The following is a 25,585-nucleotide window of genomic DNA, read 5'->3' as shown; positions in this document are numbered from 1 at the left end:
AACCATAAAGCAGCAGTTGCACACTCAAGAACATCCAGCCCACATGGGACAATACTACCTGAAGCCCAAACACTGCAGCCTCTGAAGAGGATGAGGAAGAAATGGTCAAGGAGAACCATTTGCCACTGAGGAGTGTGAGTCCGTTAGCGTTTACACTCTTTGTTTGTTTTTCAGTTCTAATCCTCCTCATCTGCAGCAAGCAGTGATGCCAGGAAGTCCTCCAGATTCTCTGTTCTCAGCCTTAACTGCTCTGCTGTTGTTTGGAGATCAGATTAAACCTTCCTGCTTTCAACAGAATGGAAAAGGAATTTGCTTTTGTGTTCCTGTCTACTAGCTGTTTGAGTTCTATCTCTTTTAACTCTGCATTCTGTATGACAGTTTGTTTCTTCCTCAAATCTCTAATTTGAGGGAACTCTGATGGACAGACCAACATCTACCTATAATTAGAGACGTTCTCAGCTCTGCCTTTGGCAAAGCTGCTGGCTGGTTGCATAACTCCTGTGGAGCAGTTTTTCAGTTTCCCCAGATCATTAGTAAAGGAAGTTCAGGGCTGGAGCTGCGGGAATGTTAACGGGCTGCCCCAGCACATGCCAGCCCCCATGGCCCCATGACACTTGGAAAGGCCATACTTGCCAAAAGCTGGGATCTTATCCATTAGGGAAAGCCCAGAGTCTAAACCTGGGAGCTATTGAATCCCAAAGTGCCCAACCTGGCCCTCTGCAGGTATCTGGAGAAAAGGTGAGACAGCTCAAACTGCCACAAGGAAGTTTGGAGCCTGTCAAAAAAGGTTGGAGTAAAACAAAAGGTGGAGCAAAAGAGCAGTGCCCAGAGCCAAGACACACTGCAAGCGTGTGACTTGGGGTGTCAGGGAACACGGACTGCTGGATGAAGGCTCCAAGAGAAAGGCAGCTGAACTATGGCTTCACTTTGGTCAAAAGCTTTACAAAACTTATTTTTCTCTGCCAACACCCACGCACCTGTGAAGGTTATAGTAAGAGCGTTCATTTTGACCTGGATTTCAGTGTCAGGAACTTCAGTTCCACTGGAGCAGCCTTCAAAGGCTTTGTGTTTACTCTAAGTACTCCCACTAATTAATTCCACTTTCCCTTTAGAGGAGATCTTGTGTGTAGGTGCTGACCTTGGGATATTTAAAAGCATTCTGCTCAAAGCTAGCTCCCCGCTCAACACGAGTTACAAATGCTTCTCACCACCAACTTTAAAGCCCCACACAAACAAAACCAAAAGCCAGCCCTACTCACTGTCCTCCTCTCCCAGCTCTCTGCCTGGCCTTACAGGCATCACTGTTTGTATTACAGGACACAGCTGAGGACAGTTCCAGCAGTAGATTCTCCATGTTCTGTTTCTAGAAGGAACAGCAGACCTAAACCAAAAAGAGCCAAGAGGCATACCAGGGACTATTTTAAATTTACCAAGAAGCCTGTCTTGAAGATCCAAGAGGTCTCCACAGTTCACTTAAGTGGTGCTTATGTCAGAAAGGGGGCACGGGAGGGAAGCAGGGAACCAAGAGCATGTCTGTAGAAGGGCAGCGAAGCTGGTGAAGGGTCTAGAGCACAAGTCTTGTGAGAAGTGGTTGAGGATATTGGGGTTGTTCAGCCTGGAAAAAAGGAGGCTGAGAGGAAACCTTCTGGTTCTTTACAACTCCGTGAAAGGAGGTTGGAGCCAGGTGGGGGTCGTTCTATTCTCCCAAGGAATGAGCCATAGGACAAGAGGAAATGGCTTCAAGTTGCCCAATGGAAGGTTTAGGTTGGACATTCCTTCCTCAAAAAGGTATTCAAGGCCTGGCCCAGACTACCCAGTGTTGAGTCCCCATCCCTGGAGGGGTAGTGCTGAGGGACATGGTTTAGTGGTGACCTGGCAGTGCTGGGTTAATGGGTTAATGAGAGTGGTGAGAGCCTGGAATGGGTTGTCCAGGGAGGTGGTTGAGGCCCCATCCCTGCAGGTGTTTAAGGCCAGGCTGGATGAGGCTCTGGCCAGCCTGATCTGGTGTGAGGTGTCCCTGCCCATGTCAGGGGGGGTTGGAACTAGATGATCCTTGTGGTCCCTTCCACTCCTGACTGATTCTATGATTCTAATGGCTGGACTTGATCTTAAATGTCTCTTCCAACCAAAACAATTCCAGAAACCTGTATCCACAAAGCATGCAATGTCCTGAACACCATAAAGCCCATCTTTAGGCTCACACTGATGGTTACACAGGGTGAGATGGATCCAAGACTAGAGAACATGGCTACTGATTCTACCCAGCAAACCTTGGGCCAAAGCACTCCCACAGAGCCTGGCTCCATGACCCAGCACGAGCATCAAGGGATGGAGCAACCAGCAGCCTAAGCCTTGCGCAGTGATCCTGGGGTCATGGTGACTGTTAGTGACTAACAACCTGAGCTGCCAATCAGTTGATGTCACTTTGATCATCTTCATCACATGGCTCTGGATAGCAAGATCTCTTCTATCACTCACCCAAGGAGAGCACATACCAACAGCAAATGTGGTAATTTGGGTGCAGATATTACAGTTGGAAGCGAGGATTATAATTAAATGTATTTTACAACCAGTTTGATACAGCACTGAAACCTCACAAGACACCCTCAAACTGTTCTGAAACTATGACTTCCTCTTGGACAAAAGGGTCACCATCAAAAACCAGCTTTCCTTCTGGAAATGCAAATAAAAATTCTCAGTCAGATTCCAGACTAAACCCTGCTCCCTCTTAAACCCACACAATTCCACGTGACACTTCATTCCAAGCATTCCTAGCCCTATTCTTCATTAAAAGACACTTCTCTCATGATGCTTCAAACCTTCCTCTAGTGCTTGTGCAGCAACACAGACATTGGGCTGAAAGAGAAGCTCCAGTACGTCTGGGGAAACACAGCCTCCCTGTACCCCTCTTTCAACATATGTGTCCACATGTCCCTCCAGATGTCAGGGGACTCTGTCTGCCACTCATTTCCAAGACACTGACACTGCTCAGCAGGTTTCCTGGAGATGCAAGGCAAAAAACTCAAGTCCACACTGCAATCCCACCATGACACTCAGCAGGGACTCAGCCTGAGGCACACAAACCCTTCACCCGTTCTAGCCTCTTTTAGTTTCACTTAAATCTCCAGATGCTTTTGCTATCCACAAACTCCCAAAGCAGCCCTGATTCTTGTCAAAGGACATTTGTCAAGGCCAGAAAAGAAATTGCCACCATCTGTTTTACAAAGATGTGTAGTGTCAGGACAAGGGGTAATGGCTTCAAACAGGAAGAAATTCTTCCCCATGAGGGTGGTGAGGCACTAGAACAGGTTGCCCAGAGGAACTGTGGAGGCTCCAAGCCTTGAGATGTTCAAAGTCAGATTGGATGGGGTCTTCAGCAAACTGGACTAGTAGGAGATGTCCCTGCCAACAGCAGAGGGATTGGAACTAGATGACCCTTCCAACCCAAACCAGTTGTGCTTCTATGATTCTCAGGACTCTTAGCACTGGGGACTCAGCTGACTTCCCAAGACAGACTCTGCCTTCATGGGCACAGAGACAAGCTGAACATCTCCATCCCTACAAGCCAGAGGACATATATACTTTCCTCCTTTCAGAGTCAGATTACAGAATCACAGAGTCGTGAGGTTGGAAGGGACCTCTGGATACCATCCAGTCCAACCTCTGCTAAAGCAGGTTTGGCTAGATCAGGCTAACACACACTGGGTTCTTCCTGATGCTTGAGCTCCACTTAGTGGCCAACATGACTCATGCAAAGCGTTGCCTTCCTCTTGAAACTACTGCTTTAGTCCAGAGCTATGGACAAAGGAGATCTTTCCTCAATACAGGAGAGATGTCGAGATGCTGGAGTGAGTGCAGAGGAGGGCAACTAAACTGGCGAAGGGCCTGGAGAATAAATCTTATGAAGAGCAACTGAGGGAGCTGGGGCTGTTTAGTTTGAAAAAGAGGAGGCTGAGGGGAGACCTCATTGCTCTCTACAACTACCTGAAAGGAGGTTGTAGAGAGGCTGGTGCTGGTCTCTTCTCACAGGAAATTAGTGATAGAACAAGAGGGAATGGCCTCAAGCTATGACTGGGTAGGTTTAGACTGGACATCAGGAAAAAAACTTTCACAGAAAGAGCGGTCAGGCATTGGAATGTGCTGCCCAGGGAGGTGGTTGAGTCACCAACCCTGGATGTGTTTAAAGGTCATTTGGATGTGACACTTGGGTATATGGTTTAGCAGTGAACTTCGTAGAGTAGGGTTATTGGTTGGACTTGGTGATCCTGAGGGTCTTTTCCAACCTGAATGTTTCTGTGATTCTCTATTCTGACCAGCACGAGCCTGGTTCATGATCCACAGCTAACCCAACACCAGCTAGACCATGGAGTCTGCACCCCAGCGCACACTTACCTTGGTAGCAGTGGGGACCGAGGCTTTGGTTTTTCTTTCTCCTTTTCCCGCTCCCGGTCCCTGTCACGGTCCCGGTCCCTGTCACGGTCCCGGTGCTGTCTGTCCTTCTCGTCTCTTTTCACTCGTTCTCTCTCCCTCTCCCACTCCTCTTTCCGCCGCTGCCGCTCCTTGTCGCGCTCCCGCTCCCTTTCCCTCTCACGCTCCCGCTGGCGCCGTTCCCGCTCCCGCTCGCGCTCCCTCTCCCGCTCCCTCTCCCGCTGCCGGTTCTCTCTCTCCCTTTCCCGTTCTCTCTCTCTTTCCTTTGAAGAAAAAAAAATAAAAAGAGAAAAATAAATCATCGTGAGGCTGTGGCAACATCTCCTGGCAAAGCAGGCCGCAAGGACTGTGTTTAAAAGCCCTTGCAAATGTGGTGCTTGGGGCACACGGCGGCTTAGTGGTGGACTTGGTGGAGCAGGGTTAATGGTTGGACTTGGTGATCTTGAAGGTCTTCTCCAACTTAAATAATTCTATCATTCAAAGCCTTAAAGTCCTGAGATAAATACTCTGGGGCTTGCTGGAGAGGAACTAAAAACACATATCTGTTGTGATTTTCAACAGGCAAAGATTAATTTGGCTTCTTGTGCTCATTAAATAAATGTATTGATGTGTACCATATGTGTTAATCACGTTTACAACAAGCTAATCACCACAAGCAGCACTGCACAACTGCCTGGTACACAGAGGAGCAGCCAGTGCTTGTGAAGAGGAACCATATTCCCCACCTTAAAAGTGCTTTTGCCTTCATCACATTGAATACTCTCCTGTCCCCACACCTAGAGTGTGCTCTGTGCCGTAATTAAGTTGAGATGCAACTATCTGTAAGAGGTTGGGACACGGGGATCAGGCTCTTCTCCCAAGGAAGAAGTGATGGGACAAGAGCAAATGGCCTCAAGTTGCTCCAGGGGAGGTTTAAGGTTGGACATGAGAAATAATTTCTTCCTCTTGAGGGTTGTCTAGTCCTGGGCTAGGCTGTCCAGGGCAGTGGTGGAAGTCCCTGTCCCCAGATGGGTTTCAAAGCCATGGAGATGTGGTGCTGAGGAACATGGTTTAGTGGTGACCTGGTAGTGCTAGGTTAATGGTTGGACTGCATGATCTTACAAGTCTCTTCCAACTGAAACAATTCTGTGATTCTTTGAGCATCTTGAACACACATTCCAAGTCCCATTTCAACCACTGCACTGGAAACACAACAAGCACCAGAAGCACCTGGAAGAAAGCTGCAAGGCAAAGCAGGGCAAAAGGCTATTATTACCTTACTTACTCTGTAGTTACGGTAGGGATCAGGGTCTGTGTACTGAACCCTGAAATTCTCATACTGCCCTCCACGCCAGAACCGCTCTATTTCATAGTCATAATAGGGATCTGTATAGGGATCAAGCCTACAATGAAAAACAGGGAAGGTTAGAAAGGGAATTGTCACCTTGTCACCACACAGAAACTCTACGTGTTCTGGGTCAGGTCTTAGTCATTGCCCACTGGATAAAAAAAATCAAGTTCGGTGGTGGGTGGCCACACAAACACGTTTATTTTCCACACATCCCAAACAGACACAAACCTTTCTTGATAAAGGCAAAAAGGAGACAACACCCCCAAGCAAACCCAGCCTTAGAATCAATGTGGCAAAAATGGGGAGATCCCCAATTTTAGGACCACTTTGGATGTAAAGCAGATGTCACCAAACATCTTTTGCCTCACTGATTGAGAGCTGCCTTTTCTCTCCATGCACACAGAGAGCTCATCTCAAACACCCCCACATCAGAAGTGGAATGGATGGTGATCTCCAAGTCCCATGCCACCAGCAGTGATGGGTGCATCCCAGCGCCTCCAGCGTGGGATATGAGCTGCTGAGCTTTCCACTGAGAGAAGCCAACAAGGCTCTGTCCCTACACCTGGGAATACTCCATGCCATGAAGGGAACAGCATCTGCAACTGACCTTCTCCAGTGGAAAACAGCAGCTGGCCACCCAGTATGAACTGGTGAGCACATGGCACACCTTGCTCAACTACATAACTGGATCACTTTTGGGGAGAAAAGGATTTAAACCCCACCCTCCTTCAATCTGCATTTCCCCCTCCTTTGGATGATTTCAGTAAACATTAATTGATGGTTTTAAAGTCACATACTCAATCCCTGCCAACCACCTGGGGTGACAACACCAGATCCATTGGGAAGATGGGGAGGTGGGTACAGGAAACAAGAAACTTCCAGGGCCACAGAGAAGCCAGTGGCAGAATGAAGATTATAAACCAAGTGCTCCCAAATTCCACATTATCCCTAATAACACCCAGACTTGTAAGAGGAATAAGGGGCCCACTTTTGTGTTTTAAGAAGTGCCAAAAACCAGGCTAAGATATAAGTGCTGCCCTGCACACCAAGCTGCACCCTGTATTTCTTCCAGGGCTTTTACATGCTTGAAGATCTCTACTTTTATCTGACAACATAAGGGAAAGAACACCAGGGAATCTCAAATCAGCACCAAACTCCTGATGCCAACCAGAGGCAACAGGCTGAATTTAGTGACATCAGGTGTTCAAAGAAGAAAAAAAACTAAAAAAAATAGGAGCTATCCTTAATAAGGAAACGTTTTTTTCACGCAGCCTCAAGTCCCAATCTCCTCATTCCCTTCCTAGAATATCTGTGGACTTCTAATTCGTTTAAACAAGCACCACTGCTGTGTTTAGAGAATTCAGTGCTTAAATTAAGTAAATAATCAATATCACCCTAAAAATATATATATATATATATATATATATAAAAAATAGATCTTTTTGTTAATAAATCATCCACCAGAGCTGATGGGACAGCAGTCTGTGGCCTAGGAAGTTTTGAGGAGTGCAATGGAGAAAGTAAAAGGGAATATTTTCTTACAGTTGGAACAATACTGGAATCAAAGACCTGCTTACCCATAGTTAATGTTTTCTTTGATGTCCACCTCCCTATAGTTTTTCAAAAAGAAAAAGGGATTCATGAACTCTTTTGCCATCTCCGTATGTCACAAGACAGTGCTGAAATCATTTATTTACATCCCAGCTGCTCTAAGGTGTCAATTTGTGCAATAAATGTGTGAGGAAAAAAAATCCCAAACACCATTTTTTAGAGTTTACAGCAGCAGCTTCATAACTTTTGCTTTTTCACAGATTTTAATGCCACAGTCATAGATAAAGTGCTTGAATTTCCAGGGATTCCATTTGTTTGATTACTCCTGTGTATCCCTGGCTACATGCAAGACATTTTTAAGTTGATCATATGATAAAACAGAAAGCCTGGACCTAAAGATTGAACAACTAGAATGCTGATGGTAGTTTTCATATATCACTATAAAATAGACACTGTATGGTCAACTGGTGATAATGTGTCCCAGGGGCAAACAAAAGCCTTCTCAGAGGAAGACTCAGATATAGACCCAATTTCTGCCCAGGAAAGAATTAATGTGGGACAACTGCTTTGCTTCAGGATGTAGAAGCAAATAGTAGCCTCTTTTAAGATGGAGAAAGGACTTGCATTCCAAAGCAAAGCAACTACTGAACAGAAGCTTAACCTGCTCCTTTTCAGACCTTTTTTTTTTGCAGTTCATTAACTCTAAACCAGACAAAAGCAAGCCATGCAAAGACTTTCTTTGTGAGTGAGTAGATATAACCCATGATCTGTACATGCAGGAAGAACAGAGGATGCATCAGCAAAACAAAGAGAAATCCATCTGTATTCTGCAGAACACAAGCCTCTCTCTCAAAAAGTCTTTTTCCTTTTTATTTCATGGCTTGAGAACTACTGAGCAAATCTCTCATAGTTGAGTCACCCTTTTACATTCTTCTGCCTGCTCACTGTTAGAGGTCTCCAGCATTTTATGGTTTTCCTCCTTAAAAATCCCACCAGCTAAACACTTAAGTTCAGGGCTTTATTTCTGGGCCAAGTTATGCCCTGCAGTTAACAGGTTTGCTTTCTCACTGCTATCTTACTAGTTTATCTGGGACTGGTCCAGATATTTAAGACCAGCTGATGTGTCTATGCCCTTCCAAATAACCACCCAGTTGGTTGAGATAGGACAACTGGTGCCCTGAAGCTCCTGGATACTGAGCATACTCCAACTTTGCAGCCTCAGTTTTGGCATTTTAAACAACTCATGGGTTGAGATAAGAAAAATAAGAAGAAAAAAGTGCTGGAGGAATGCACTGGTGTGAGGTAGGCAACGCACAACTTGACAGTGTGCTTGAGGGGCCAGTATACCACCAACACTGAAGGCACAAAGGTTTAGAGCCAACTGTAAAGAAGGTCGTGTTGGACTGGAGCAAATGGAGACAGCGTACAAGCTGCTTAATGGAAGTGGTTTCCACTTCCTGCATGAGCATTCCTGCAGTTTGGAGGAAGAAGTTAACTGAAGCCTGTCCTGCTGCCCTGCCTTTCCCACCCAGCCACTCGCCACGGCAAAGCCAAGGCTGTGTCTTACGCTGGGTCTCGGACGTCTCTGGTGATGCGGTAGTTCCAGTCGCGGAAGAACTCGTTCTCTTTGTCGAACTCACGCTCGTCTTCACCAATAGTCACAGTGAACCTCTTCTCCTCAAAGTCAGGCTCCTGCTCTTTCCTCATCGTCGCCTTTTTCAATACCTGCGGTAACATCAAAAGAAAAGCACTGTAAAGAAGGAATGTTTCTGAGGCAATTCCCTTGGCTCGGAGCAGCAGCACACGAGCAAGCAAACTTTCAAATGTTGTGCTGGTTTGGGGCCAGACAGATCGTCTCTTGCCCCGAAAGGGACAAAAGAATAAGACTCACACAAACGGATTGGAGAGTGATGGAAAGTTTAAATGGAAAAGCAATTGGTGAAGCTACAGAGAACTACAAACCACAAAGCATAGTGACAAAGAGTATCCCAAAGCGTACAGAACCCCTCACAGAATTCCCAAAGCTTCCCAATCCTTCCCTTCTTCCCACCTGAGGGTAAACCCAAACCCCCCAGGGCTCTTTCTTCCCCCTCCCGCTGCTAGGCAAGTCTCAGGCTGGCCAGGTCTGAGACTGCCCCCCCCCTCCATTCTCCTCCTGGCATTAGGCCTAGACAGGCCTAAGAGGCCTTGAGGATACTCCCCCGGCATTACCCGATAAGAGAGGACATCTCCCGTGGGAGCAGAGAGGGAAGAAAGAGGAAGAGAATGACTTTGCAGATGGCCTTATAGGGTGCAGGATTTATGGGTAGAAATACGTCGTTTCCTGTGTCCACCCCTGTGGGTGGGCACCCAGGACACCAGAGGTGTATCTCATGCGGCAGTGGCAGGGGGCACCCAGCCTAAACTGCCACAAATGTGCTGAGCCCGCAGTGATCAGACACATGGGTCAGGAGATCATAAAATCATTTAGGTTGGAAAAGACCTTCAAGATCATGAAGTCCAACCTTTACTAAGCCATAGCCCCAGGGACCACATCCTCTGGAATCACTGAATCACTTCGGTTGGAAAAGATCTTTAAGATCAAGCTCAACCATTCTCTAACTCTTCCAAATCTGGTGCTAAACCACGTCCCTCAGCACCACATCTCTGCAGCTTTTAAACACCCCCAGAGAAGGGGATTCACTCCCTGGAGAGCCTGTTCCAGGGTTTGTGTGAAAGTTTCTTCTAATATCCAACCTAAACCTCCCCTAGTGCAAATTGAGGCCATTTCCTCTCGTACTACCACTTGACACCTGGGAGAGATGACTGACCCCCACCTGAATCAAATCCCCTTTCAGGGGCCTGTACAGAGCCAGAAGGTCTCCCCTCAGCCTCATTTTCTCCAGGATGAACAATCCCAATTCCCTCAACTGTTCCTCACAAGACCTGTTCTGCAGACCCTTCACCAGCTTTTCAGCCCTTCTCTGGACAAGCTCCAGCGCCTCAGTGTCCTTCTTGGAATGAGGGCCCAAAACTGAACCCAGCTTTTGAAGTGAGGCCTCACCAATGCCCAGTACGGGGGAATAATCCATGTCCTGGTCCTGCTTCCACACTGTAGGTGCTGGAGAAGCAGGCACTGAAGGGAAACTGGAGCAGCTTTTTGATGTTTTGCTTTGTGGAGGGCTCAACTTCAGGGCCACAAACTGCCACGCACTCATGCTAACAAAACACCCAACCCAGGCTGTCTGACTGTGTCACAACTGGGATATACAAGACACAGTTAACAGGTTGAAAGGCAAAAGGATGACTCCTCAAGAAGAGCAAGACACTCTGTGCTCCTAAAAGCGCCCTGTGGAGATGCCCCTGCAGGTGGCATTTACCTCTTTTGCATGCCGGAGTCCTCGCTCCCAGGCACTTTCTGTTGGAGGGTCTGGAGGGGGTGGAGGTAAGATTTCATCAACGACAGGGCCTCCCTGTTGGAGAGGTGAGAAGAGAAAGGAGACAGACACTTGCAATCAGTTTTAAGTAGCAAAATCTTGCTGTGCCCCAGTAAAGAATTAACCCAAAGAACACCCCCAGTCACTCCAGAGACGTACCAGCAGGACATAAGATGGGACACACACGGAAAATGATTGCCCTCTGCTAGCAACTTCAAGCCCACCTTTTAAAAATCACGTATCCAACAGATGTATGGAGTCTTCCTAAAGCACTAGCTCCAGTAAAATCTTCACTTCTCCTAAAGCAGAAGACAAGCGCTACATGCAGAAGCCATGAACTGACATAAAAGATGTCCATACCCAAGGGTTGGCTGGCATCAAGGGGTGGGGGCCGATGGGAGGAGCACCATTTGGAGAGAAGGGCTCAGGTTTGGAGATCAAGGAGTAGTTTCCTTTGTCATTCACACCAGGGTGAATAAATCGACAGTTCATGCCCCAAGTACAGTGACCTGTGGGAAAACAGTTCTGTTAGACCCCTGCAGGCCTACAGCAAGTGTTTGTTCAGCCCCACCACCGTTTCAAACCCATCAAAGAGTAATACTAAGACACAGGACTTCGCTTCTTTCCAACTTTGTTGAGATTTACTTGTTTTCACACACATGGAAAGGGACTCATCATCCTCCATGTTCCCAGAGAGGACAACAGATCCAGTCACAGACAGATGAACTTAGTAGAACCTTATCATGGTGAGGAGAAAGGAGAGATGGATGCAGAGACACCATTAAGCAAATGCAGTAGTAAGCTTGTGAGCTTTTCACACCTTATTAATGACAAACACCTCCAGGTACTTAGCCCAAAGAAAAGGAGGCTGAGGTAAGACCTTCTGGCTCTCTGCAGCTCCCTGAGGGAAGGTTGTAGTGAGGTGGGTATTGGTCTCTTCTCCCAAGGAACAAGAAGCAGCAGCTTCATGTTACCCCACGGGAGGTTTAGGTTGGACATGAGGAACACTTTATTCCCCTTCAGGGCTGTCATGGCCTCAACAGGCTGCTCAGGGCAGTGGAAGTCCCCTTCCATGCACGGTTTTCAAAGTCATGGAGGTGTGTTTAGTGGTGACCTGGCAGTGCAGGGCTAATGGTTGGACTCAATGACCTTAAGATCACCTTCAAGTCTTCTCCAACCACAATTCCATCCATCTGTGCTCCTCAGACACAGCAAAGACAAAAATCTGAAAGCTGTTCAAGTTCCCACGTGAGCAGCACTTGATCTCCCTGGTGGAAATAAAGCCTCTGAAGGGCATGCAGGAGTGGATGTCAACTTTATCTGAACCCAGGCCAAACCCAAGACAAACATCAGCAGCAGGAGATCTGCAGCCTGAACTTTGACACGGGCAAATATTTCTGCACTGCATGGAGGCGGACGTCACGCTGAGGGCTCAGGAACAAACACCTCTGCTTGCTGAGGGACTTCCCTGTTCCACCTACATGTTCATGTCTCAGCAAGGGCAGACAGTCTGACAGTGGAAAGACACTGAGGAAGCCAAGAAGATGGTATCTGATGGTCACGCCTCCGGAAAGCCCCTGAGCAGTTCCCTACGTTGGGTACGGCGCTGACGCAAGGAGACTCCACCCTGTTCTCCACCCTTCTTTTAATTTCAGATTTTCACAAGTTGTTTCAAGGGTGATTGCAAATAAACCCAACTGAATGAACAACCACTCAGGGAGAGGAAGCTGAAGAAAGTGGAAGCTATAATCAGCTTAAGAAGACCTCATAAAACCTACTTTTAACACTACAACAAAAATGGGGGATTGTCTAAGAAGGTTCTGTATGGTGGCACAAAGTTTGGGGGATGTCCTATGAAGGAGGATTACAAACAAAGTATCATTTTTAGTTAGATTTAAAAGTTTTGAGTCTCATTCACACTAAGAAACTTGCTCTATGATTTATTGTTAGAGCAGGTCCAGAGGAGGGCATGAAGATGATCAGAGGGCTGTATTTATGAAGACAGGCTGGGGTTGTTCTGCCTGAAGAAAAAAGAAGGCTCTGATGAGACCTTGGAGAAGCCTTCAAGTATTTGAAGGGGCCTCCAGGAGCGCTGGAGAGGGACTTGTGACAAAGGCATGGAGTGATAAGATGAGGGGTGGTGGGTTGACACTGGAAGAAGCTGGATTTAGATTAGACATTAGGAAGAAATTCTTCCCCATGAGGGTGGTGAGGCACTGGAACAGGCTATCCAGAGAAGCTGTGGAGGCTCCAAGCCTGGAAGCATTCAAAGCCAGGTTGGATGGGACCTTGAGCAACCTGGTGTAGCAGGAGGTGTCCCTGTCCATGGCAGGGAGATGGGAACCAAATGATCTTTAAGGTCCTTTCCAGCACAAACCATTCTGTGATTCTATGATCTTGGAGATCTTTACCAATTAATTGATTTGCACCCCCATTCCTTCCATCTGTGGCCAACAATCCGCAGCATGTTTCAGAACTCTGCTGTCTGATACACTGTGGTGCAACCTTCTGGCTCAAGGAAAAAGCTTCTATTTACATGAGGATCATTCCAGCTCTTTCTTCAGCACAGTGGAAGTACTGGCCACCACCACACCTCACCCTGTCAGGTCCAACATCACCCCTCAAGCACATATTGCTAGGGTTTCTGAGTTATCTGTGGAAATATCTAAAGAATAGTGGTCAAGAGGATAGGGTCAGACTCTTTTCAGTGGTGCCCAGCAACACAACAAGGGCCAATAGGTACAAACTGGAACCCAGGAGGTTCCACCCAAATGTAAGGAAAAATTTCTTTGCTGTGAGGGTGCCAGAGTCCTGGACCAGACTGCCCAGAGAGGTTGTGGAGTCTGCTTCTCTGGAGAGACTCCAAATGCACCTGGACATTATGATCCTGGGCAACCAGCGGTGGGTGACCCTGCTTTAGCAATGGGGTTGGACTGGATGATGTCCAGAGGTCCCTTCCAATCCCCCATGCTGGGATTTGGTGAAAACAGCTATACCTGAGTTGCCAACAGCTGACACCAGTACCCAGACAACATAGGAACCTGGCCAAGAGCTGTGTTTGCAGGGGCTGCAGTGGCTTGGTGGACATCAGCATGACATCATATCATTTTTTTTACAGAGAAACAGTATTTCTAGCCCCATTGCAATTAAAAATCTTCAGTAAATGCCTTATAAAAACTAAGGAAGTGAGAGGCAGATGGGATTGCAGGAAAAAACTGCTTTGAGAAGGCATGAGGCTTGATAAGAAACATGGAAAAGAAAAACAGCAAATACTCCAAGGCATAACCCCCAAGACCTTTAAGATCATCAAGACCAACCATTACCTAACTCCACCAGGGCCACTACTACACCATACCCTTGAGCACCATATCTAGACAGCTTATACACACATCCAGGGATAGCAATTCAACAGTTGATCAAACAGTTGATTGTTTCTTCAACCCAAGTAGTTTTATTCCAAGCTGCTTTAAAAACACCACCACAACCACCGAATTTTCCCTAATTTGCTTCTACTGGGCTCACCATGCTCTGGGCAAAACCATTTTTGTTGTTGTGGCTCTAGGTAAATCAAGCATCTGGCTGCCAAGGAACAGAAAGGTGACACTGAGGACACCTGAGTCATGGTTTGTCATGTAGAGAGCAGCTTAATGGGCACAAACCCAAAGCAGAACGTTAGAGCATCTTTGCATTTCTCCTACCGCGGCAGGAGGTTGTTACCTTTCATGAAGAACCGGCAGGTGGGACGTGGCCTCACTTTTCTGTCACTGGGGTCTTTAACTTCTCCTTCTTCCAAGTCATCATCCTGGAACAGACAGACAAGCTGACATTTCAGGTGGTGCCTTTCAGGGAGAGACTTGACATTTCACCATATGGTCAAATATCAGTCACTGAAAACACACTCTGGAGCAAAACAGAGCAGAAAGGCAACACAAGGTACAATAAATCCCCTCAAGGACCTTCACAATGTGCTGCTATGAACAGGGAGATGCATCAGCTTCAGAGCTTCAAAGGTGACTGCAAAACCCTTTGGGAGTTATGGACAATTGGTTCAGTGGTCACATCCAGAGGGTAGTGGTCTATAGCTTGATGTCCAGATGGAGAGACAGGGACCTACTGGAGCAAGGCCAGAGGAGGCCACAACAATGACAGGAGGGCTGGAAGCCCTCTGCTGTGAGGCCAAGCTGAGAGAGTTGAGGTTGTTCAGCCTGGGAAGAGAAGACTCCAAGGAAACCTTCTTGTAAGCCTTTCAGGACTTAAAGGGGCTGAGAAGAAAGCTGGGGACAGACTTTTGAGCAGGGCCTGTGGTGACAGGACAAAGGGTGATGGGTTTGAACTAAAAGAGGGAGGTTTAAACTGCTTAGAAGGGAGAATTTTTTCAGGCTGAGGGTGGTGAGACACTGGCCCAGCTGGACAGAGAGGTGGTAGATGCCTCATCCCTGGAGCCCTTGCAGATCAGGTTGCCTGGGGCTCTGAGCAATCTGCTCTAGTTGCAGATGTCTCTGCTGACTGCAGAGGGGCTGGACTTTAAGACCTTTTGAAGGTCCCTTCCAATCCAAACCAGTCTGTGATTCTACAACATTTTGATGCCACACCACAGACCAAGGTTTCAAGGTGCATCATTTCATCTTAAAAGCTCAAAATCCACAGCTCCAGGATCCAGGCTGTCATACCTCAGCTGAACAACTGCTATTACAATTAACTAATTAATTATTAGGTGCTTCCCCACAATGCTGAGCATTTCCTGAAGCTTTTCAGGAAGAAAAGTCATACATATTTCTCCCAGTCCTCTCTGGCAATAGCTTGACATCCTCTCTTCTACTCCTCAGCTCCACACAGGAGCTGCAAATCAGCTGGAACAAAACTCTGCATTAGCCCCAGGAAGAAATTTGGGGAGATGAAGTTGCTTCAGAGGCTAAGAACCACAGGGGATGAGTGTGGAAGAACAGTCATGAAGCACCTCCAGAAGAAAGCTCTCAGAACTTTGAAGTACCAGCTTTTGCTTTTGTTCTCCAGGGAATAAAGCCACCTTCCTGGGCTTCATCAGGCTGCATCCGAGAAGTTTAAAGGAGGTAAAGAGAGGTGATGAACCAAAAGGCAAATGCAACACAACCAGAGTGTTGTCAGAGGTACTGGCAAGGAAAACAGTTATCCAAAAAAGACATCCTAGCTTTTCCCTGCTCTGCCTCCATTCCACCCTACAAAAACTTTCAGCATACAAAACACCTGAAGGAGGAGCATCTGGTGGGGACCTTCCCTTTGTGAGGCACTCGCAGCCCTGCTGTAGCAGCCACAGCAGTTGTCTATGTGGAAAAGATTAAGAAAGTTCTTGTACTTTGATCAGTTTGGCAGCTGGAGAGAAGGGAAAAAAACACATCTTTCAGCTGTAGGAAAACAAAAGGATGTGCAGAAAGATGGGTTAACAGCCACCTCTGCTGCATTCCTCACAGCAACACAAGGAGAGCTCTCCTGAACAAGGGCAGCTTTGAAGACTGCTGCTATACTCCAATTAAAATTCGCATTAATAATCCTCCTTCCTCCCCATCACCACCTTTCCAAGCTGGAGCTGTGAAAGCAGAATAAACCAGAGAGATTTAAGTTCCCCCTCCCCAGGCTGGAGATGGCATTCAAGGAGGCACGAATGGTATAACCAGCTCAACTGGGCTCCTTTCAAAAGAGCTGTGTGAAGTCTTTGGGAAGGCTGTCCTGGAACAAAAGGCAAAGTATTTACTTCTGTGAGGTCTCCTCGGAAGCAGGCAGCTGGGAGCCCTGTTAGGAGTTCATGTCTGAAAACCAGAGCAGGGATTCATCTTGTGCTTTGTGAGGAGCAGGCTCCCAAGAATGCCTCAGACTCCAAAGGGAAGCATTCATATTTTAATCAGGAAGCAGGCAGCGAGTCAGGACTCCAGGAATTCTGTTGCTCTGCCTGAGCTCTCCCATAACACGTTGAAATTCCTGACTGGATCAAAAGAAGACACAAAACTTCTGGAAAATGTGTGGCTTGAACAAAATCACCTGTCTGAATGGGGGTGAAGAAGAAAATGACAGCATCTTTTTTAAGCACCAGAACTTCTCAAAAGACTGTGAGAGTAAAAAAATCCACAATGTGAGACTCTCCAATAAAAAAGAACGAGGATTTCTCCAGCTTCCCAAGCATGTGGCTAGGGCAACCACACAGCAACGCAAGGCAACACCACCCCACAACCATGAATCCCTCTTCCTTGGCTGAAGGACCCCAGCCACAGCCCTTTCCTTCCTTGCCTGGTCACCAGACATGCTCACAACACTGCCCCAACCCAGTCTAGCCATGCAGGAGCACTTTGGCATGGCTAAGGAGAACAGAGCCAGCTAAGAGCTCTGGATTGGTCATTTCTCTATGTGGTGGTTTTTGCTCCTATTATTTGGGGTCAAGTAGGTAGCCACCAGACTACGAAGCCACAGGAAGGTTTCTACTCCTGCAGTTGCTTTGTCTTGCTTCCTTCTGCCTGCAAGAGTGAAACTGTTCTCAGCTGTGAATCGGTAGCTGTTGGCACTGCACATCCCTGAACCCATCACCCAAACCACACACAGGCACATGGTTAGGGACTTTCCAGAACCCAGCATCTTCTCTACTTCTTCCACACATCCAGATGCTGCTAGAGCCCAACAAACAGCTCAGGCCATGGGCTTCATGCACACACCTGCCCCTCAAGAACAGGGCAACTGCCTTACAGCACCAGCCTCTCAACCTGAACACTTGAGATGGCTTATGAATGACTAATTCATGGCTGAGGGAACTGGGGTTCTTCAGCCTGCAGAAACAGAGGCTGAGGGGAGACCTTCTGGCTCTCTACAACTTCCTGGACCTGGTTGGTCTCTTCTCCCCAGGAATAAGCAATAGAATGAGAGGAAATGGCCTCAAGTTGCACCAGGAGAGTTTTAAGGTGGATGCGAGGAACAATTTCTTCCCCTTGAGAGCTGTAAAGGCATGGCCCAGGCTGCCCAGGGCAGTGGTGGAGTCCCACAGCTAGAGGGGTTTCAAAGCCATGGAGATGTGGGAACTGGTTTAGTGGTGACCTGGCAGTGCTTGGCTAATGGTTATATACTTGATGATCTTAAAAGGTCTCTTCCAACCAAACCAACTCTGATTCTCAGTCATCTGCCACTGGCATCACCCAAAACTCTTCCAAGAGCTGGGGCAAAATAGCTTCTTAAAGCACCAGAGCCCTTCTGCAGGAACAGAGCTCATCTGTGATTGCTCTGTCAGCATCAGCACAAAGCTCTTCTACAGTTCATGGCATTAGTCACCCTAGCTGAGCTCAGGACTTGGTCCCCACTATGGCCTTATCTCCAAAGCAAAAGTGCTAGCTGCACCCTCAGGACACAGCTAACAGAGATGTTCCTGTCATGGCAGTTAGGAGACAAACTCTCCTGAAACACCAAGACAGGCTTCATCCTGCAGCACTCTGCCCACCTCAGACCAGCTCCTACTTACATCAATTTCTCCATCATCAATTTCTCCATCATCTTCTTCTTTCTTCTTCTCCTTGAGGGGATCCTGGCCATCCTTTTCATCATCGCTTTTGCTGCTGGATTTTTTCTCATCTTCATGGGCATCATCTCCTTTTTCCTCTTCCTCATCATCCTCACCAGCAGCTTTCTCACCATCCTCCTCTGTAGCAGCAGCAGTTGGTTCCTCAGGAACTTCCTCATCATAGTCCAACTCGTGTTCATCTAGCTCACGGGTGACAGAGGATGCTTCATCACCAAGGTCATTTGTCCTGTCTTCCTCCACTCCTTTGTGAGCTGCAGGGCTCTTCAGCTCCCCACCCTGCTCGTTGTTGTCAGACTCCTGAGACTTGGCTTCACTTAAGCGATCCTCTTCATCTGAGTGGTTCTCTTCACCACGACTCAGTCCCCTGGCTCCATCCTCCTCCTCCTCTCCCAGGATGCTTCCTTGCCCACCCTCTCCATCGATTTCTCGGTCTGAACCACTCTCTTTCAGGACTTCATCATCAGAAAGCTGCTGGTCTTCATCAGGAGAGCAGGGATTTCGCTCAGGGCTGTCGGAAACATCCATCAGTGCCCAATAATCTGCAGAGAGGAGAAAACAATTGTTAGGGGGAAAGAAGCTGGCAAATCAAGAAAAGCTCACCTGCAGAGTTCCTTCTCATGTATTTTACCTCTTAAAGAAGAAAAGGTTGCTTGAATCTATGAACATAGAACAATAAAATGGTTTGGGTTGGAGGGGCCCTTAAAGATCATCTAGTTCCAGCCTCCCTGCCATGGACAGTTGTCGACACCTCCTATTAGGGAAGGTTGCTCAAGGCCCCATCCAACCTGGCTTCTGGGGTTGGAGTCTCCACAACTTCTCTGGTGAGCCTGTCCCAGTGCTTCACCACTCACATGCTTTATCATAGTACCTTTACAAAAAAAAAAAAAAAAAATCCCCCATGAATTATGGAACTGACTCAAGGAACTGGTTGGAGTTGCCTCTTAGGAAGAGAGAGCATTATTGTTCCACAGCTAGACAAAGCTCCTGATGATTAAAAACTCTTACCCTTCAGCTGTGGTCTCCTGCTGCAGCATGTCCAACAAACAACTCCTTCCTTACCCCCCTCAGCAATAACCAGCAGTGCTGGGCTGCCTCAGAAGAGCCCAATCTGAGACAGGTGCCTCAGCAAGTCTGCCAGCCACTCAGAGAGCTAAAAGCACCCACACCACAGTTCTCTGGTTGTACCAGTGGAATGGCTCAACAGAAGCACCAGCTCCTCTAGAGGTGGCACCTTTCCAGGGGACTAAATTCTCCTCCTCCAAACCCCAAGGTCTGCACAGGAACAGGCTTGGGTGGCCATCAGACAAATGAGAAGCTAAAGCAAACTCAGGGCTTACAGAAGAGTATTTAGGGCTAAAGAAAAGCCACAAGGTGACAAACCAAGAAGACTTCTTCATCTTAGTAGCCATCCTGTTGTACTTCAGGGGCTCCTAGCTACAACCTCCCTGCAAACACAGTTAACTGCTGCTGCCACAAAACCATGCCATAAATCACCAGATTTTGACCTGCTATTTTTAAGACCTTTGGAGTAGAGATGCTACAAATAGAAGACTCTGGTAGCTCCATCAAACACACCCAGCAACCCTTCCTGAAACAAAACACGAGGCAGCTCTGCACTGCTTCACCTTTTCCTGACCCATCCTGTCACCTTTCCAACCGGTTCTGCACAGCCAAGGTTGTCATTTGCATCAAAGAGCAACCACAGACAGGCAGAAGGTGAGACCAAGCCACAGCGTTCAGACTGCCACATGCTGCAAATGAGACCAAAGCAAATTCAGGGCTTCATGGCATCTGGAAGCCAGAAGGTTTTGGTAATGACAGAACCTGGCCATGCTGGAGAGTTGGGTGGAGAGGAACCTCATGAAGTTCAGCAAGGGCAACCTGGGGAGGAATAACCCCCTGCACCAGTACAGGTCAAGGGCGGACCTGCTGGGAAGCAGCTCCACAGAGAAGGACCTGGGAGTGCAGGTGGACAAACTGCCCATGAGCCAGCAATGTGGCCAAGAAGGCCAATGTTCTCCTGGGGTGCATGAAGGAGGACGTGGCCAGCAGGTTGAGGGAAGTTCTCCTGCCCCTCTTACTCTCCGTATCTTGTGTACGTTGGCTCAGTTCTGGGATCCCCAGTTCAAGAGAGTCCACTGGAAGCTGCAGAGATGCTGAGGGGCTTGGAGCATGTCTGTAAGAAGGAAAGGCTGAGGGACCTGTGGCTGTTTAGCCTGGAGAAGAACAGCCTGAGAGGGGATCTGATCAGTGCTCAGCAAGAGCTAAATGGTGAGGGGCAAGAGGATGGGGCCAGACTCTTCTCAGTGGTGCCAAGCAACATGACAAGGGACCATGGGCACAAACTGGAATCCAGGTGGTTCCATTTGAAGAGGAGGAGAAACTGCTTTGGTGTGATGGTGCTGGAAGTCTGAATCAGGCTGTCCAGAGAGGTTGTGGAATCTCCTTCTCTGGAGAGATTTCTAACCCACCTGGACATTGTGATCCTGGACAACCTGCTGTGGGTGACCCTGCTTTAGCAGGGGCGTTGGACAGGATGATCTCCAGAGGTCCCTTTGGACCCCCACCATGCTGTGGGAGCACAGCTATGTCAGTGCTGAAATACAGCAAGAGAGTAAGTGTGCAGCATCCCTTCCAGCCTATGCCTGGAAATCAGAAAGGCAGGACATCATTCCCTGTGCTGCTCATCTGCTTCTTCATAACCTTGCCAGGGCCAGGGCTGTTATATTTCTGTCTTGTCTGCTGCCAGATGCACTGTCATCACTGAGATAACATCTCCTGCCTTTATCCTGGTGAAGACATTATTAGCTGGTATTTGCAGCAAACCCTCAAGATGAAAGCCTCACTCGAGAAAATGCTGCTCATTAGACTATGGGAGATCTGCAGAGAAGGAGCTAAAAAATAGAACAAAATGAAAGAGACTCCCAGAAACAGCACGAGTTAGGACCTAGCAACTGTGCTCTGCTTCAGGTCTTCAAAGCTCTGCACAGATATGAGCTGATGGATAAATGGGAGGGTGATATAAACATTTGATGGGGCCTCAAGCAGTAGCAGAGCCACATTTTGAGCATCCTGCTGCCTACTCTTACTTCTCTGAACATCTGAAGTTGGTTCTTGCTCACTACCAAAGTTCTGATTTCACTTGAGAAGTTAAAAGCTAAGTTAGAAGCCAGCAATTGCCTCTCAGGAATGGCTCTGGATCGCTAAACAGGATGTAATCTGCACCAAAACCATATTTTTACTGATTATATAAAGGTTGATGCTGAGTTCATAAAGGCTTGGACAAATTGTTACTGATTAGAAGCAAGTTTATAGCAGAGATGTTAATCACTGAAGTGCCTGAGAAGTTACACTCTGCGTGCACTGAGCGTGCTGCATCTGAAAGGTCAGCCTTAAGAGGCCAGGAGAAACAGAAAACTGTCAAGGGCAGATGCCTTCAGGAAATTTGTTTTCTAATTTCACGTGAAGAAGCAGCATCAAAGAGAAAATACTTAAGTGAACTAAACACCTCTCTGCATTCCACAGCGAGACCTTCACAGGGATGGGGAGAAAACAAAATGAAGCAGCTAATGTGATAAGTGTAAGCCATTCACCTCAGCCAGCAGCTGCTCAAGCTCTTATAGAAATCCAGTTACAGTTATTTGCTGTTAATTTCCATCCCCAGAAGAGATAAGAAGCACAAAATCTGACAGCTCAGTTCAAAAAGGTTCACAAAACCCAGGCAGTATGGTTTGGGTCCTTATTTCCCTGGATTCAAGTAACAGCAACCTTATGTCCTTCTCTCTGCAGACAGTGAAGCAACACACAGAGACCTTTTTACTTCCTCTTACACCACATTATTCTGGGGAGAGCCACAGTTCAGGGTTGTTGCTTCAAGGGCTGTGGCTCCAAGTTCACCAGAAGGCAAGAAAAGATGCCCCAAAGCTAATGAACCACATTTTTGCCTCCATCTTATCTGCAACTCTGTGGAAATGCCCCAAGGCAAATCCAGGACATGCAAAGGTAAAATCAGAAGCAGGAAACAGTAGGGAGATGAAGATAACTATCAGTGGTACAGGACTTGGACAAGTGGCTGGCATCCCATCAAGATGTGCTGCCATTCAGTGACAGCTGGACAGGCAGGAAAGTTCACAAAGTTCTACCAGGGCAAGTGGAGGGTCCTGCACCTGGGGAGGAATAACCTCCTGCACCACTACAGGCCAGGGGCTGACCTGCTGGTAAGCAGCTCTTAGGAGAAGGAGCTGGGAGACAAGTTCACCTTAGGCCAGCAATGTGCCCTTGTGGCCAAGAAGGCAAATGCTCTCCTGAAGTGCATGAAGAAGAGTGTGGCCAGCAGGTGGAAGGAGGTTCTCCTTCCCCTCTATTCTGCCTTGGTGAGGCCACATCTGGAGTCCTGAGTCCAGCTGTGGGCTCCCCAGATCACAAGAGATAGGGAGAGTCCAATGGAGGGCCACAAGGATGATTAGGGGACTGCAGCATCTCTGTGAAGAAGAATCATCTACAGATCACAGTTCATCTCAAATCTCTGGAACCCTAGGAGGATTTCTTAAGGGGTTTTGGTTTTTTATCTCTGTATTGTTGTTGTGGGGTTCTTTTGGGGTTTTTTTTAGTTATTTGGGGTTGTTTTGCTTTCCACCCTCCCTCAGTTACAGAAAAACCTCAGAAAAACCACTACATGGAAGTACTTCAACCTAAGTAATGCTGACATAAGCAAGAGAGCAGAAATCCATGGGCTTCATCCCTCATCAGAAGCTTGGAATTTCTGTGCCTTAAACCCAAACAGTTTCTTACTGTCTTCAAAACCAGTTCTAAAAGCAAAAAATTAACTTTGAACCTACAGATAAGATTGTTTGACTTGCAGCCTAGGATGTGGGGCAAGAACCAGGTCTATCACTTCTCACTTTGCAATGTTTTATCTTTAGAGGCTCTTTGAAACTACAGGCAGCTCAGGCAAAGCTGCTTTGGTCAAAGCTGCACAACATCTCCCGTTCCCAAACTGACTTTATTTGCTTGAGGTTTATCAAATTCTCATTTTCTGCAAGTCTGAGGCAGAGCAGGACAGGTCAGCAAGCACTTCTGATGAATCTCACAACCCCTTCACTTTGCCAGGCTGAAGATGTCGGTGCAGCCTGTCCAGCAAAACACTGTGGAGCAAATGCAGTGGTTCATTTTCAGCCCAAAGTGAGCCTTTTACTGTCTTTAGAGTCACTGGTGCACATCTGATTGAGTTGAAAGCTCCTCAGAAGCAGCTCACACATTCTCAGTGAAGAAACAGAAGATTTGGCAGCTAAAGTTTCCAGCCATCCTACCCACAGTAAGCACGTGGCACCCTCCCAGGTGTGAGCCAGATGGCACTTGCTCTCCCCAGAGAGAACTCTCAGGGCTAGCAAGATTTTCCCTCCAGCTGCTCCATTTGGGGCCTCCTGACCCCAGTCAGTCCCTGCTGCCTGGCAATGTCCCTGCAGTGACCCAGCAGTGTTGGAGACAGCCTACCAAAAATATGAACTGAAGAAGTGGCCTGAATAAAAGACCTGGGGCTTCACCATCTTGCTCAGCAGCCCAGGCAGAGCCCCACTGCACTCAGCTACAACACAGAATCATGGAATCATTTAGGTTGGAAGAGACCCTTTAAGATCATTGAGCCCAACCATTAACCCAGCCCTGCCAGGTCACCACTAAGCCATGTTCCTCAGCACCACAGCTTTTCAATCCCTCCAGGGATGGGGACTCTACCTCTGTCCTGAGCAGCCTGGGCCAGGCCTTGACAACCCTCAAGGGGAAGAAATTGTTCCTCATGTCCAACCTAAACCTCCCCTCAGGCAGTTTGAGGCTGTTTCCTCTTGTCCTATCACTTGTTCTTTGGGAGAAGAGACTGATCCCCACCTGGCTTCAAGCTCCTTTCAGGGAGTTGTAGAGAGCCAGAAGGTCTCCCCTCAGCCCTCCAGGATGAACAACCCTCAGCTGCTCCTCACAAGACTTGTTCTCCAGACCCTCCACCAGCTTTTCTGCCCTTCTCTGGACTCACTCCAGCATCTCAACGCCCTTCTTGGAGTGAGGGGCCCAAAACTGAACCCAGTACTCAAGCTGTGTACAGGGGAACAAACCATGCCCTAGTCCTGCTGACCACACTGTTTCAAATGAGGGAATGAAGCATTAACTACTCCCTCACTTTGTCAATGCTCCATGGCTTCCGTGAGATCCTCCTCCTAAGCTGGGCATTCACAGGGCCATCCTCACCTGCAAGGACTTGGCTGTAACAAGGAAGGGAACATCTTGTTCCCCCTTCAGTCTCATAGCCTTACTGGAAAACATAAAAAAAATCACAGATTTCCACTTTTCACAGGTAAAAAAGGCACCATACATCAAGGTGGTGTTAAGGACTGTGTTAGGGAAAGTTAAATTCACCTGCTTCAGCCACATCAAATTCTTTCCCACCATTTACTGACATCCAAGAATGTTTTAAACTTAAAAAGACAGCATTGAAATTAAGAAGCCTTGACACAGCACTAAAAACAGTAAGAGAAAAGCCTTCTGCTACTTAAAGTTGTCTTTTAAAACTCATCTTCAGTACTGCCAAGTAATCCCAGGATATAATTTAAATCATATGATAAACCTTACACTTTTCTTAGGTGATTTGCCCAAGGCAAGAGGTAGATGAGTCAGAGAGTTAGAATTCTTTGCAGCAGCTCTGTTTTCAAGATCAAGCCCAACTTCTAATGTCTGTTAAATGAACAGCATCAAAAGGTACAAAATTAGAAGGAAGAAGTGGTGAGACACTGGCCCAGGTTCCCCAAAGAGCTTGGAGATGGCCTATTCCTGGAACCATCCCAGGTCAGGTTGTTTGGGACTCTCTGAGCAGTATGATCTAGTTGTAGATGTCCCTGCTCAGTGCAGAGGGGTTGGACTAGATGAGATTTAGAGGTCCCTTCCCACCCAAAACATTCTATGATTCTATGAAATGCCAACAGGTTTTAGTCTGTGGTCACAGGTGTACCTTGGACACGTCTCTGAGGCAGTTCAGTGTCTCACTGACACACATTCTGGATCCATGACACTGCCTGTTGCTGGCAGGAGGCTCAAATCCTGTTATTTATTGCTCTACCTTGGGCTGTTTGCAATTAGAACAACTCAGGGAAAGTTTGAGCAGCATCCTTAATTAAGCCAACAAAGTTAAGCTTTGTGTACAAATAACTGCAGGGAGTGTCTGAGCAGCAGATGAACTGGAACCAGTAAGGAAAAGATGCCAGCTTACTATAACCCACTGCAGCACCTACAGGAGACAGCTGTGAGTTAAGATGGGATTTGAAACAGCCACCAAGGGAAAAATAC

The 25,585-nt window shown here is 47.4% G+C and overlaps 1 protein-coding gene across 1 annotated transcript in view; it reads right to left on the bottom strand.

Moving 5' to 3' along the window:
* The window catches only part of ZC3H18 (zinc finger CCCH-type containing 18), a 55,080-nt gene that overhangs the window by 26,906 nt on the left and 2,589 nt on the right, over positions 1–25,585 (bottom strand). Inside the window, exons 3-9 of the mRNA XM_054389546.1 lie at positions 18,197–18,795; positions 14,443–14,527; positions 11,086–11,234; positions 10,669–10,761; positions 8,877–9,034; positions 5,693–5,810; positions 4,393–4,691 (exon numbers count right to left, since the gene is read on the bottom strand). Coding sequence (XP_054245521.1) covers positions 4,393–4,691; positions 5,693–5,810; positions 8,877–9,034; positions 10,669–10,761; positions 11,086–11,234; positions 14,443–14,527; positions 18,197–18,781 — 1,487 coding nt within the window. The 5' untranslated portion in view covers positions 18,782–18,795. The remainder of the gene's footprint in view (positions 1–4,392; positions 4,692–5,692; positions 5,811–8,876; positions 9,035–10,668; positions 10,762–11,085; positions 11,235–14,442; positions 14,528–18,196; positions 18,796–25,585) is intronic.

This window comes from Indicator indicator, chromosome 19 (assembly GCF_027791375.1).
Source record: "Indicator indicator isolate 239-I01 chromosome 19, UM_Iind_1.1, whole genome shotgun sequence".
In the NCBI taxonomy this organism is placed as follows: Eukaryota; Metazoa; Chordata; class Aves; order Piciformes; family Indicatoridae; genus Indicator; species Indicator indicator.
This window is presented reverse-complemented; position numbering and strand designations above follow the sequence as displayed.